Raw genomic sequence first — 13,205 nt, forward strand, 5'->3', positions numbered from 1 at the left:
GAAGGGGCAGGTTTGGGAGCTTATTTACAAGGCTGACTTAAGTGCCAAGTATGTTGACTTTTCAGCACCAGGGAGGATTTTATTACAGCACAGAATGAAGAGGTTGATTAGATTGCATCCACTCTGCTGAATTTTGTCCAAGATGTTCTATGTTTATTTTATATTGATATTTTTATTTTCTAGTACACCTTCAGTTTTACTGAAGGGCAATCTAAATGTCCTTTAAGCAATGTTAGAGCCTGCAGCTACTTTTGTATCTTCCCAGTTAAATATTTCTTACACACAGCTCAGGAGGGGAAAGAAGCTCCGACCCTAAAGAACGAAGCCACACCAGCAAAAGGTTACTCACAAGACTAGTTTAATTAGACACCCATAAGAGCTGGGCTCCTTTATTACCAAAAAATAAGAGGGTATCAAAGGGAGAGAGAACAAGCCACAGCTAAAACATTACCAATCTTTCACTACTCATTTACCTGCCAAGAGATACCAGCTGGGACAGGGGATTAATTTTAACATGCAGACAAAATTAAAAATGAGGGGGAACACACACATAAGAAAAATAAGTCTTAAAAACAGCATGAATGGGCAGACAAAAGAATGTTCTTGTATTTAGCCCCCCCCCCCCAACGTAATTTGAAATGCCAGGGATTCACAGAGCACCTAAACTTTCCCCCCTTTTTGTGCTTCCCATCATAGAGGCAGATCACTGGGTAGTGCTGACATAAGGATGAACTGGAGCAATACAATAGGTGGAGTCCCAAAATGCTGGCTGGCAGGCAGGCAGTGGAAATCCATCTGAAAGTGGGTCTTGTGTGGAGGCACCAGCAGTCGGACCCTCCGCGTCATCTTAGAGCCAGCTAAGCAATGTGACTTTTGCCCTGAGGGCTCTTAGGACTCTGGGAAGTGCAAGAGGTCTGCTGAAGTCAGCCCCATCTCCACTATGCACAGCCTAGTGACAGAAGCTCTTCCATCCCTGCCACGGGAATGGGGTGTGTTTGTGTGTTCCAGACTGTCAGTCACCTCATTCTCCGTCAGGTGAAATTAAACGTGAAGTTTCAGGGAAGTGAAGGAGGTCAGGAATTGAACCAAGGTCAATGTAGAGAGGCAAAGCCCCCTTTATCGGGTCTGTTCAACTGAGAGAGAGAGAGAGAGACACACACACACACACAATACGTTAGGCAGAGTAAGGCAGACAAGCTCTGGCTGCAGGTTCAAACTTTATGCCCCTCAAACTTTATTGCCCCTCAGACTTCGGTCAAAGTCTGTCCACTGTTACCAAATTAAATGCTCTCCTGCCCAACTCCACATGGTAAAAATAGCAACTCCCACAAGGCAAGCAAGCCTGTATACAACTGCTTCCTAATACTGGTCGCTCAACTTTCCCTGCTCTCTCAGTACTACTCACGCAAAGCCAAGTACCATATTACTTCACCAGCTTACAGGGTAGATAAAAATAAAACTTTAAACATGAGTTTTTAATTGTCATCCCCCCAGCCACTGCCCAAAATTGTAGCTTCTAAGTTTCTCTTACATTTGGTTAATATTAAATAATTTGAATATAACCACTTTAGCCCTACAGTTAATCTCTTAACTGAATCAATGCTGTCTACCATTTACATGGAGTTCAAGGAGGTTCTTCTATGCATCTGTGATAATTGCTCAAATCTAACATTCATACTATACTTACTAGACATAAACATTTTATTTTCACTTCATGGAAATATAATGCTCCAGTCTGCCCAGTAACTATCAGAGAGCTTTGGCTATTGGGCGGTACAGAAATGAAATGAAATAAATAAAAACAAACAAACAAACAAATAAAATAAATATCAGACCTTACTTCTACCTAACAGTCATGGGCATTCCCTTTTTTGTCTGCTGCTTTGCTTTTTTGTGAGGGTGGGGGCTGGGCCAAGGCAGAATGAAGCAGAAAGGAGCAATGCTGAAAAGACAGTGCAAAGGGCTCTACATTCCACACTTCATCTCACAAACTGTCATGGCTGCTGGTTTTAAGAAAGACCTTGTATGGGAATGTTTTACAGATGTTCCCTCTACAGGTAAGAAAGGAAATGTGCAAAATCTATACGGTGACCAAGAAGCAAGGCTTGGCTGTTAAAAATGACACAACAGTGTAAATTATACTCTTATTTAGCGGTTAGGTTTCCACCTTTGTTTGGGAAGTATATGAAGTAGGATCAATGGGAAACTTGATGTAAATCAATGGTTTAAATCAGCCTTTTTTCTTGCTGATTTAAGTGAAAATGTAAACTGCTTGATTTCATCACACACACACACACGCCACCTTCAGGCCCCAAATCCTTGCTTGGCTTTCCGACTCAACCAAGCACTTCCTGCAGATTTCTCCTCCTCATTCCGATTTCTCCTCCTCATTCCAACTGCAATTATTTTCTGCTGAACTCACTGTAGGAGGAGATGTCGATTTCATCAGGCAGCTCACTGATGTTCACCTCGAAGCGGTCCTGCACTTCATTCAGGATCTTAGCGTCATTTTCATCCGACACAAAAGTGATGGCCAGACCCTTTGTGCCAAAGCGCCCCGCACGAGCAACCTGCAGAGACAAAGGAGAAGATGGGACCTGGTGCCTGTGCAATAGCCCCAACTAGGAGCCTCAGGAAAGGGAAGGGAAACTCCGCTCCCTCTAAACTTTAGAAGACAACCAACCCCACCTGGGCCAAGGGTGCTGCTCAGGGCTTGAAGAGACATCAGTGCAAGTCAGAGACTCTAGTCTGAGCAAACTCATCAGTGCAACTCTACCTTGGACTTTTCTACCCATCCCAACTTGGACCTCTAAGCCCTTTCTGGTTTGCCTCACTTACCCGATGCAGATAGGTGTCCGAATCCTCTGGCATGTCATAGTTGAAAGCTATGTTGACCCGCTCAATGTCCATGCCACGACCAAAGAGATTGGTAGCCACCAAGATACGGCGCTGGAAATCTTTGAACTGCTGGTACCGTGACAACCTGGGAAACCCCAAAATTATATGTTAACAACCCTTGCCCGCTAAAACCCCATCCATTAGAAGAACACTAGAGGACCAACTTCCACTCACTCTGTTCTAACTCACCAAACATTACTGCCCTTACCATGTTCACATTCACCCACTGCTAACTGGGCTTTGGTTCCCTCCCCCACCCCCAAACCAGGAAAAGTAGCAGTCTAATCTCAAGTGCTGATCCTGACACAACATTAATGGCTATGTGCAACACTAAAGGAGTCTCTTGCTAAATACACGATCAGAGGTTTCCTGCATCAAATTTTCAAATGAAAAAAGGCTTTTTCCTAGGTCCCAAAGAAGACTCCATGACCATACCCAGGAGGAAGGTTGCATTAATTGTACCAAGATGAATCATAAGAATAGTATTATCTTGTGCTGCATGTGGGCCTTTTGCCAAACATTTTCTCCTACCGACAAACCACACTTGGTAAAAGGATCAACTCCTGCTTACATCTCAGCAACAGAGCTCCTGCAGGGGCCATTGCTCAGGGCTTCGAGAAGCATCACCGAAGGAGTCAGAGACTCTAGTCTGAGCAAATTCATCATCGCAAATGAGCCCCTCAGACAACCACCCGGACCCCACCCCTGCCACAGCTGCAGGCCCTCCTCACCTCTCTTCCTGGGGCATGCCCCTGTGGATGGCAATCGCCGGGAAATTCTGCTCCACCAGTAGCTGAGCCAGCGCTATGCAGCGTTGTACAGACTTCACGAAGATGACCACCTAGATGGGGAACAGCAGGGTCAGCCACACCTACTCACAGCTAGGGAGGGCAGTGAAGTGATCTCACTTTGTTACAGCCAGTGATGTAGGTGGGGTGTGAATGATCCAAAATGGAAATTTTTTCCATTTCATAAATTCATTAGGAACAATGAATAGATGCCAATTGCAAATACAGTATTAGGCAACTTTGGCAGTTTCAAAGTTGTAACTAATGTTTTTCAGGTAATTCCAGTAAAAAAATCTACGTAACATTTAAATCACATTAGATGTGCTTTACTTTTTTCCTCAACTATTTCAGGTCAAACACTTACAGTGTATTGAGACAAAAAAAATAACATGGGGTACTTCTTTAGCTTTGTTTACCAAATACAAGTAAAATGAACAGGCTAAACTAGATTACTCTCTAGGGCAGGGGTGAGCATCTTGTGGCCCTCCAGACATTTTGGCCTACAACTCCCATCATCCATCACCATTGACTATGCCCTCCTGTCCAACCCCTCCTCAAACATTTTGGGCCTTTATTCGCAGAAAGCAATTAAGGTAGAACAAAGCATTTTGAGCTGTAATTCAGGTTATACTTAAGCTTGATGCTCAACCTTTAGGACTTGGATCAATAAAGCCAGTGACAGACGCCCACTGCCCATATTTTACCATGTCACCCCTCTTATCTTTAAAGGTGGACTGGATTTAGAAAGATCGGGCCCCTCCTTCATTGGCAATCCCCATCCCTGAGGCAGGATCTACTTCCAGAAGGCACCTGGTTGAACTCCAGCACGTCAAGCAGGTCAAAGAGCTTGCGGTTCTTCTCGTTGTCTTTCAGTTTGACATAGTACTGCTGCAGACCATGCAGCGTCAGCTTGGTCTCGTCATCCACGAAGATCTCCATGGGCTGAGGAGCAAACCCAGGGCCGGTTAGACCAGGGCAAGGCTGACCTGGGCTTGGAGGGGGAGGTAGGGGAACAAGAAGCACAAACGTGCACAGCAGCACCTTTCCCTGTCACACACACAGACACACACACACACACACCAGTTCTATGGTCCCTTAAAATTAACAGATCAGCAAAGAGCTGATAGCTCACCCCCTCCACCCCCAACAACTTCAAGAGGCCAAAATCTTCTAAGCAAAGCATCCTGGGAAACAACGTTCTCCCCACTCAGCCAAGAACTTATCCTGCAAAGCATTCTGTGAAAAACGCTCACACTGCCACTAATTTTTTCTAAAAAAGTATTCCCCTTTGCAAAGCATTTTTGGTGGACTTGAACTTTAAAAAAAAAAAAAGCAAATAAGAGTCACAAGTCTTCTTCCAAAAGCTTAGATTTCTACCCAATAGTTTTTGTTCTACTTGGGAGTAAAAAACCCTCAAAAGCACTTGCAAAGGAAAGCTTCAACCACTTTAACCATGCTGGCCTTTGACCATTCCTCACAGCTTTCTTTCTAAGAGCATATAGCGGAGGGCCGGGGGGGGAGGGGGGGGGGCATTGTCCAGGGCCATGTACCGCTTCCCTGCGATTCCCAACATGCACTATCCAGTGACCTATCTAGCAAAGTACCTACAGCAATAGCAAGAAACGGAGCTGCTTCTCCTGGCCTCCCTAGAAGCATACCAGAAGCAGCTTGACAGGCCCATCCCTTCCCAGGAATTCATCTCTCCATTTGACCCAGAACTCCCACTATTTGCCTCACAGCAATCACTGACTTACATCCTATTAATTCCAGGATTAATTTAGCATTCCCATAGTCCCTATCTGAAGCAGGGATAGGCAGCTTAGTTCTCCCACCACCCCGATGCTCTGGACTACAACTCCTGTCAGCCCCAGCCAGCATGGCAAATGGTAAGGGATTATATGAGTTGTAGTCCAAAACATCTGGAGGCAACCCAGTTACCTACTCCTGACTAATGAGAACCGACTTTCATGCCTTTCCTGCTGCATGTTTTGATGGCTTCTTCAGGGAAAATGTCAGTCTGCTTCCCTCCCACAGCGGGGACCCTCAAATCAATCCCTTTTCCACACGGCGCAAGGGGAAGGAAAAAAGGGTAATCGAAAACGAAACGACGCGTTTTGCCAGTTCAGAACAAAAAAAGGATAAAACTTCTCCTCCAGGTCACCAGGCGTCGGCTCCACTGGCTGCTGCTGATCTCTCGGATCCCTCGGGGAGTCCTTCGCCGCAGGTCTCCAGAGTGCCAGCCAGAGTGAGTGGGCAGGGAGGGGCAGGGCAAGGAGGGCAGGAACATGGACATGCGTGCAGCGAGTGTGTGCGTGTCTGCGTGCGCCTGATTAAAGCATGGCGGTAAGAGAAAGAGCTACACTTGCCTGGGTGTGTGTGGGCCAGGATCTTCTGAACATGGGGGTGTGTGGGCCAGGATCTTCTGAACACGGCGCTGACAAGTAGGTGGATCCCACGCTGAGGGAGTGCAGGGAAACAGGATAGCAGGGGGGCGCCAGGAATTGTGCGCCACCTGCCAGGTGTGCAGGCACAAGAGGATCCTTCTGGGATGGATCCCCCTGGACAAAATATGGACGATCTCTAAGCCAAGTGTGCCAGCGGGCAGTACAAGATCGTGGTGTGAATGCTCTCTAGCCCTATTGGGAGAGGCCTGTCTTTCGTGTGTGTGAGTAAGCTGGCTAGCGTAACCCGAATGATCTTCCGGAAGGTATGTGCCCTACAAGTGCCTTAGGAGGGTTGGGGTAAGCGACAGGCAGCAGCGGTGCAGCCCAATGTGCTGTAGATAGTGGTGGTGTTCTAAGCTCTGGCCCCCTGCTCCTTCCCTCATTGGGGAGGGAGGGAGGCTGGCCGCCTGGCCAGGTGGATAAAGAAGGTAGAAGGGATTTAATTACGTCTTGCATGAATTTGCGGCACACAGGGCGGATTTCCTTGCTGAGAGTGGCACTGAACATCATGACCTGCTTTTCGTGTGGGGTCATGCGGAAGATCTCCTGGACATCCCGGCGCATATCTAGGAGGAATAAAGGACCAAGTGGTTAGAAATGGTGGTTTGTCCTAACCTGAGAACTCAGCAAGCCTTTTCTCCTCCTCCACCTGGCCACGTCCATATGAAATATTTTTTCCAACACACCCTTAATAACTCCTGTGCTGATCTCTCAGAGTAATATTCAAGGTAGGAATAGGAGTACGGGCTACTTTTTAAGGAGTATGAACCCCCTACTACTCCACCGTACTGGTTCTGTTTGTTTTAACTATGCTGTTGCTATCTTTGTTTTAAAAATTCGTATTTAACTGTAAGCTGCCCTGAGAGGTAAGGGGTAGGGTCAAATTTTCAAAAAAACAAACTGTCTCTGAGAATGCTGCCTCCGAAGAGATCCTGCTCTGTGCCTTCCTGGGGATGTCAATCTGCGAGCAAACGTTCTCTCTCAACCCCCCCCCCCCCAATTTAGAAGGGAACTCAGCTATCCTCCCACAACTCCATCCTAGCTGCAACTGTTGCATAGCCATTATTTACTGAAAGATACAGATCCACAAGCTCTACCTCCATCTGAGAATGCCATCTCTAATTGTGATCTCTCTCTTTTCTGCCAGGTCAACAGGCCACTATCTGCTTCCTGTTCCTTGCTGAGGCACAGCAGGATTGACCCCAAGGAGAAAGATAAGCTGCTTCCATGTCCAGCCCACAGAGACTGCCTCCCAGAGGCTGGAGTCAGGAAAGACCCATAAGACGGGCCAGTGGCCTGGCAAGCAGGGAGAAGAGGAACCCCCAGACTATTCTGCACATTCTTTGTATTTGGAAGTAGCACTGTTCTTTTTGTTCAAGGAAACACAGTTTCCAATAAGGCAAAATGTCAGACTTCTAGCTGCCTCAAAGACTATTTAGCTTGCCCAAGAGAACTGGCTGTCCACCCCACCTGAAGCATGCTCTGCCCCTGCTCACCAAGCTGCTCAAGCATCTTGTCACATTCGTCCAGGATGAAGTGCTTGATGTGCTTGAGGTTGAGGCTCTTGTTGCGGGCCAAAGCCAGGATGCGGCCCGGGGTCCCCACCACAATGTGGGGGCAGTTCTTCTTCAGCACCTCCTCGTCCTTCTTGATGGACAGGCCCCCAAAGAACACCGCCACCTGCATAGGGGGAGAGAGAGAGAGATCGCATACTCACACACAAAACCCAACAACCAGGACACACAAGCAGCCTGAAGTTATGAAAATGGATAGACAAAATGGTATCAAGGCCATAGGCAGGATGCAAATTCTGCAGCACTCATAATATTAACAGTTTACTTCATAATTATCTCCATAATCAGTTTTAGCCCCAACCCATTAAATCATCCAACAATTCCCTAGATACATTTTCTACTGTTGACTCTCATGCTGATAAGGGCTTGTGCAGAGACTTGAGGAGAGGGGACAGAAACAGCGCCCTGGGCTCTCACCTTGACGCTGGGCATGTACTTGGAGAAGCGCTCATATTCCTTGCTGATCTGGAAGGCCAGCTCACGGGTGTGACACATCACCAGCACAGACACCTGCCAAGGAGGATGGAAATATTTTATTTCTCCTGCCCACCTGGCTGACACTCATCCAAGTCCATTTACCTGGTGGATTTTCATGCTTCCTTGACAACCAACCCATCCACCCTTTTTTTTGGGGGGGGGGGGGGATTTTTCTTTCCCACACATACCTGTCCTGTGACTGGCTCCAACTGCTGAAGTGTAGCAAGAACAAAGACAGCAGTCTTGCCCATGCCAGATTTGGCCTGGCACAGGACATCCATGCCCAAGATTGCCTGTGGGATACACTCATGTTGCACTGCATAGAGAATAGAAATACAACTAATGTTTTCTGGTGCTGCAGAGACAGCAGAAGCCCTGGCTTTCAGCTCTTCTCTGCCATTTTCCCAAACTCTTCCCACCAGCCTCTCCCCAAGACAAGGCTTATCTGGGCTCACCTTCTGAGGGGTGCTCAAACCCACAATCGACAATGGCACGTAGGAGCTCTGGTTTTAACAGGAAATCACGGAAGCCAGAACTGTGGATGGAGACATAGGATCCCTTGACGTCTTTCTTAGATGGGACATCCACTCCTTCTCCAGCTGCCTGGTTTTCCACCTCATCGTCCTCATAATCCAGCAGCTCATTGTCAACATCATTCTCAGTCATGGTGATGCCTCTCTCTAAAAACTGAGACCAAGACTCATGTGAAACTGGAGCTGAAGCATTCTAGAGGGTGAAAACCTGGCCACTGTCCTGATGCAGCAGGACCAGATAAACTGAACCAGTGCACGTTTCAAACAGATTCACTTCTAAACTGATAAAAAGTTCCAGAGTCAGTCTGTGTCAGTCTGTTGCAGCGAGAACAACAATGAACCTTTTGACATCTTAAAGACTAACAGATGTATTATAGCATAAGTTTTCATGGACTACAGTCCACTTTGTCAGTTGCATGGAATATTATTCTCACTTGGCAGGTAAATATACTTATTTGGGTATAGACTGGTCATGTAGCAAGAGCTACAGCTGGTGACAATTCTATATAAAGCTTGCATTTATAAAGCACAGTGACCATTCATAACAGCAATAATAGGTGGTAACACAATCATCCTAGCTTAGCTAATTAACACTTGTATTGGAAGAGGAAGCCAATCACCTCAGTTCAGGCCTAAATGGATAAACAAACTTCCTGGCAAGTTCTAATCCAGCGATTTCTCCACAGGTCTTCCTTTGAAGTTACTTTGGTAAAGAATGCAAACTTCTAGGTTAGAGGCAGTGTCCTGGGAAACTGTCCTCCCACTGGTATGTAGACCCTTCTGCTGCCGGCATAGGACAAACAGGTCAGTCTCTACACAAAAGTATGCCCAGAAATTTGACATTAAAAATGGTAACATTCAAGCTGTTCTTGTAATTGTCTTTATTATATCATTCCAACTGTATGTTATTGTTTTATTATGATTTTATGTTTTTAGTGTATTTGTTCACCACCCAGAGAACTTTGGTTATTGGGTGGTCTAAAAGTATAATAAATACAGAGAATTTATAAGATTTTTTAAAAAATCTTTTATTATTATTACTCCTCAGAAAATCAATTAAAAAGGTAATTTTTAAAAATGGCAACATTCAGAAACCAGTGGGAGAACAGTCTCCTAAAACGTTGAGAACATTCGCATACCTGATCAAGTGGGCCCTAATCTTATCTTATGCCACAATAAATGTGTCAGCCTCTAAGATGCCACAAAACCCTTTGTCGTCTAAACGATCTGTGCCTCTTGCAAAAGTGCTTCTGCCCATCACAGAATATATTGTATTCTAGAGAAGTAAAATTCAGCACAGAACACAGACCCTCACATAATGACTTGACATGATCCCCCTTATGAGGGACACACTACCCATAAAGATTGCAAGAAGGGAAAACCTCCTGAGCAACACTTAAGGAGTAATCGCTATTTGCTCTCACTAGCTTGAGCACAGCATGGTAAGTTTGAAGAGCCTGGGTTATGCTGCCCAAAAGTAAGCTGACATTTTTAGAAGTTACTAGCAACTTTATTATGGCATAAGCTTTCGTGGACTAGAGTGTATTATGCCAAAATCATTTTTTTAGTCTCTAAGGGCGAAATCCTATCAGGATAGGCAGCTGCCTCCGAACTCGGAGGCCACCACCTATCCAATGCAGGGCAGGGGCAGCGCAGATGGGATCTTCCCCTCCATGCTTCAGCCACCCCGCACTTGCGGCTCTACAGCTGATTTCGGCAGTCTAGCCGCAGGAAGTCAGGGGGGCGCACGGATGCCGGACGCATAGGAAGCATTGGAACGCATAGGAAGCCTTGGATCAGAACTTCCACCCTCCCCGCCCTCAGGAACGCCCCATTTTCGCTGCTCCACACTCCCCTTATGAGTGCGGAGCTAAGGTCAGTTCTCAGGGAACCATCCTCAGAGCGTGGGCTACAAGGTCACTTCCTAGGAACGGACCTATCCAATGGCCGTCTAGCTGCTGACTAGCAGCCATAGGATTGTGCCCTAATCCTATGCATGTTTAGACAGAAAAAATCCTACAACTTCCAGCATCCTTCCCGCCAGCCATGATGGCTGGAGCATACTGGGAAATGTAGTACTTTTTTTCTGTCTAAACATGCATAGGATTGTACCCTTAGTGGCTTTACCCTCATATAATCCATGAATTGCGGCCCCAGTGGGTACACCCAATAATCTATCTCCAATGCAGCAGTGTTTGGGGAGTGGGGGGTGGGGAGAATGATCACTAAAAGTCATGTGAGCTGGTGTGGTGTAGAGGTCAGAATGTTGTACTTAGACCAGGGAAACCCAGGTTCAAATCCCCACTCAGTCATGAAACTAAACGGAGAGCTTCAGCTATTGGGCAGTATAGAAATGTAATAAACAAACAGAAGATGGTCTCAACTGTTTTCTGATATTAGTAATACTGTGCTTCCTACAAGACATGGAGCTCTAGGTGTGCATCCCTAACCCAGGCACTCTAAGCAAACATCTCAACAGTGAGAAAATGGGTCCAGGGAGGCAGACCTGAACCAACATTTTCTCACTTCAAAATCCATGAAGGAGCAAGACTGCTTTTTAAGCCATTGGGATACTAACATCCAGACATCCATCTTGCCAGCAATAGGGGAAGGGGTAAGGTAACAGCGTTGTAAAATTGTATTATCAACGATGCCCACATGGGGTGCATTCCTCAAAGTTAGATGGATGTGCAAGTCTAAATTGCCACAGTGAGGGAATGCTCCCCAGAAATTCATGGTGTTGAAATACAGGCTCATTTTTCCCCAAAGTGGATTTGTACGATAATGCCAGGAAACCCAAGTTCAAATGCCCACTCAGTCATGAAACTTGCTTGGTGAAAAGGAAGGAAAAGCTGTGCAGGAAAAACATGAAGTGTTGAGAAGGAATTCCACTCTTAACTTTCACTGTTGCCAAATGAGATCTTTATAGAAGGATTTTTGGATTGCTATTTCTGAATCTCCCTTTCCCACCTCCAAATGTATTACACAGAAGAGAGAGAGAGGGGTACCTCGGGAATGGGAAACAGTGAATGTAAAATGATGTTACACCCACTAGTCCTGTCCCTACCATACAAAGGGCAATAAAGAACAGATGCCTGGAAAGGGGGGGTGGGGTGCTGATGAATACTACAACAGAGCAAATTAATCTCAAAATACACCCCCAACATAAGCCACATCGTCATGTGCCCCCTCTTCGTAACCAAACTAATAGCAGCATTAAAAAAAATACTGTTTTGTTACTTCAGCCTACTGTTCATTGTCCTGTGTCAGCTACTCTATAACCTCGTGAGGCAAATCATGTCTCCAAATTACGCCAAACTATAGCCTACACCTACCCCCGCCAAATACCAGGCAATATAAGCAAACCCACGGAAGAGCTGAACTGCAAAACCTCACAGGGGCATTTAGCACACTCTTTGGACTAACCCTCAGTAACAATGTACTAAGAAGCAGCACTTGCAGCTGCACCCCAAAAGCCCGCTTTAAGAGACCCATGCGTCCCCTCTCGCTAAGTTATGTCGCCCATACCCTACATGTAAGGCCCTGTTGGAGAACGGAAGGGGGGCTGGTAGAGACAATAAAAATAAAACTTCTGTATTTCTACATTCTCCGCCCCTTTCTGGTTCATGAGGAACACAACCGGCTCCTCTATCCAAATGCCGAGGCGTGTAAGGCCCGGTTAATAGTACGCGGCCGATGTCTCTCGATTTCGAACCGCTCAAGGAAAGCCAAGCAGCGCGCAAAGAAAGGCGCCATCTTGAATTCTACGGCTTAATACTACAATGGCAGGAAAGGAGGCGCCCCCCGCCCCCTCGTCCAACCCAATTCCTGAGCGTCCGGACAGGAAAATGGCCCCCCCAAAACGAACCACCGGATAGAGAATCGTCTAGACAAACGATATTCATCCCGAAACGGGGCGGATGACTACGCAGGGCACCGACAGACAGGCGATTATCGGGGAGCATCTTACCTCTAGCGAAGGGGAGGAGCTGGACGACTACGCGGAGCGGCGAACACAGTGGAGAATGGACAGCTTCCGGCGAGCGAGGAGTGCAGCGGAAGACCCAAGAGGGGCCTGCTGTGAGGACCCCACGAGTTTCTCGAGGGGTTTGTCTAATTCAGAGCCTAACTCACTCACTCGCTCCCTATGTATATATACAGCTTTTTAATAGCTTCATTTAACAGGTGAAAGAAAATGTATGCACCTGTTAAATGAAGCTGTTAAAAGGCTGTGTGTGTGTGTGTATATATATATATATATATATAATATGCACCTGTTAAATGAAGCTGTTAAAAAGCTGTGTGTGTGTGTGTATATATATATATATATAAATATAATATGCACCTGTTAAATGAAGCTGTTAAAAGGCTGTGTGTGTGTATATATATATATATATATATATATATATAAAATATGCACCTGTTAAATTAAGCTGCTAAAAACCACAAGAGCTTTGCCATTAAAAACAAGTGGCAACCAACATCTTTTCC

General features: G+C 46.1%; 1 protein-coding gene and 1 non-coding gene across 3 annotated transcripts; both read right to left on the bottom strand.

The window, feature by feature from the left end:
* Positions 1-340: 340 nt before the first annotated feature.
* DDX39B (DExD-box helicase 39B) lies at positions 341-12,755 on the bottom strand. 2 transcript variants are annotated; one of them, XM_084841035.1, is made up of 11 exons: positions 12,685-12,755; positions 8,637-8,868; positions 8,370-8,497; positions 8,122-8,214; positions 7,627-7,810; positions 6,578-6,696; positions 4,497-4,628; positions 3,630-3,739; positions 2,839-2,983; positions 2,423-2,570; positions 341-1,133 (listed from the first exon to the last, which is right to left on the bottom strand). In XM_084841035.1, exons 2-11 carry the CDS (start codon positions 8,845-8,847, stop codon positions 1,117-1,119), a joined length of 1,287 nt encoding a protein of 428 aa, XP_084697161.1. In that variant the 5' UTR covers positions 8,848-8,868; positions 12,685-12,755; the 3' UTR covers positions 341-1,116. The 2 variants fall into 2 exon arrangements, with proteins under 2 accessions (XP_084697161.1, XP_084697162.1); XM_084841036.1 differs by having other exon boundaries at positions 12,583-12,755.
* On the bottom strand, positions 2,704-2,769 carry LOC146355574 (small nucleolar RNA SNORD52). The gene has a single exon (XR_014788696.1). It is a non-coding gene; the product is annotated as a small nucleolar RNA SNORD52 (small nucleolar RNA).
* Positions 12,756-13,205: the final 450 nt, after the last annotated feature.

Source organism: Heloderma suspectum, chromosome 2, assembly GCF_057233095.1.
Source record: "Heloderma suspectum isolate Gila_16-S chromosome 2, 16-S_ref, whole genome shotgun sequence".
NCBI lineage: Eukaryota > Metazoa > Chordata > Lepidosauria > Squamata > Helodermatidae > Heloderma > Heloderma suspectum.

What these genes read in the sequence shown, in the direction of transcription:
- DDX39B (XM_084841035.1), bottom strand. Translation starts at nt 8,847, where the DNA reads ATGACTGAGAATGATGTTGACAATGAGCTGCTGGATTATGAGGACGAT. An exon ending in GTTTGAGCACCCCTCAGAAG is followed by an intron (nt 8,498 to 8,636) that starts GTGAGCCCAGAT and finishes TTCTCTATGCAG; the next exon opens with TGCAACATGAGTGTATCCCA. An exon ending in AGTACATGCCCAGCGTCAAG is followed by an intron (nt 7,811 to 8,121) that starts GTGAGAGCCCAG and finishes CCCCCTATGCAG; the next exon opens with GTGGCGGTGTTCTTTGGGGG.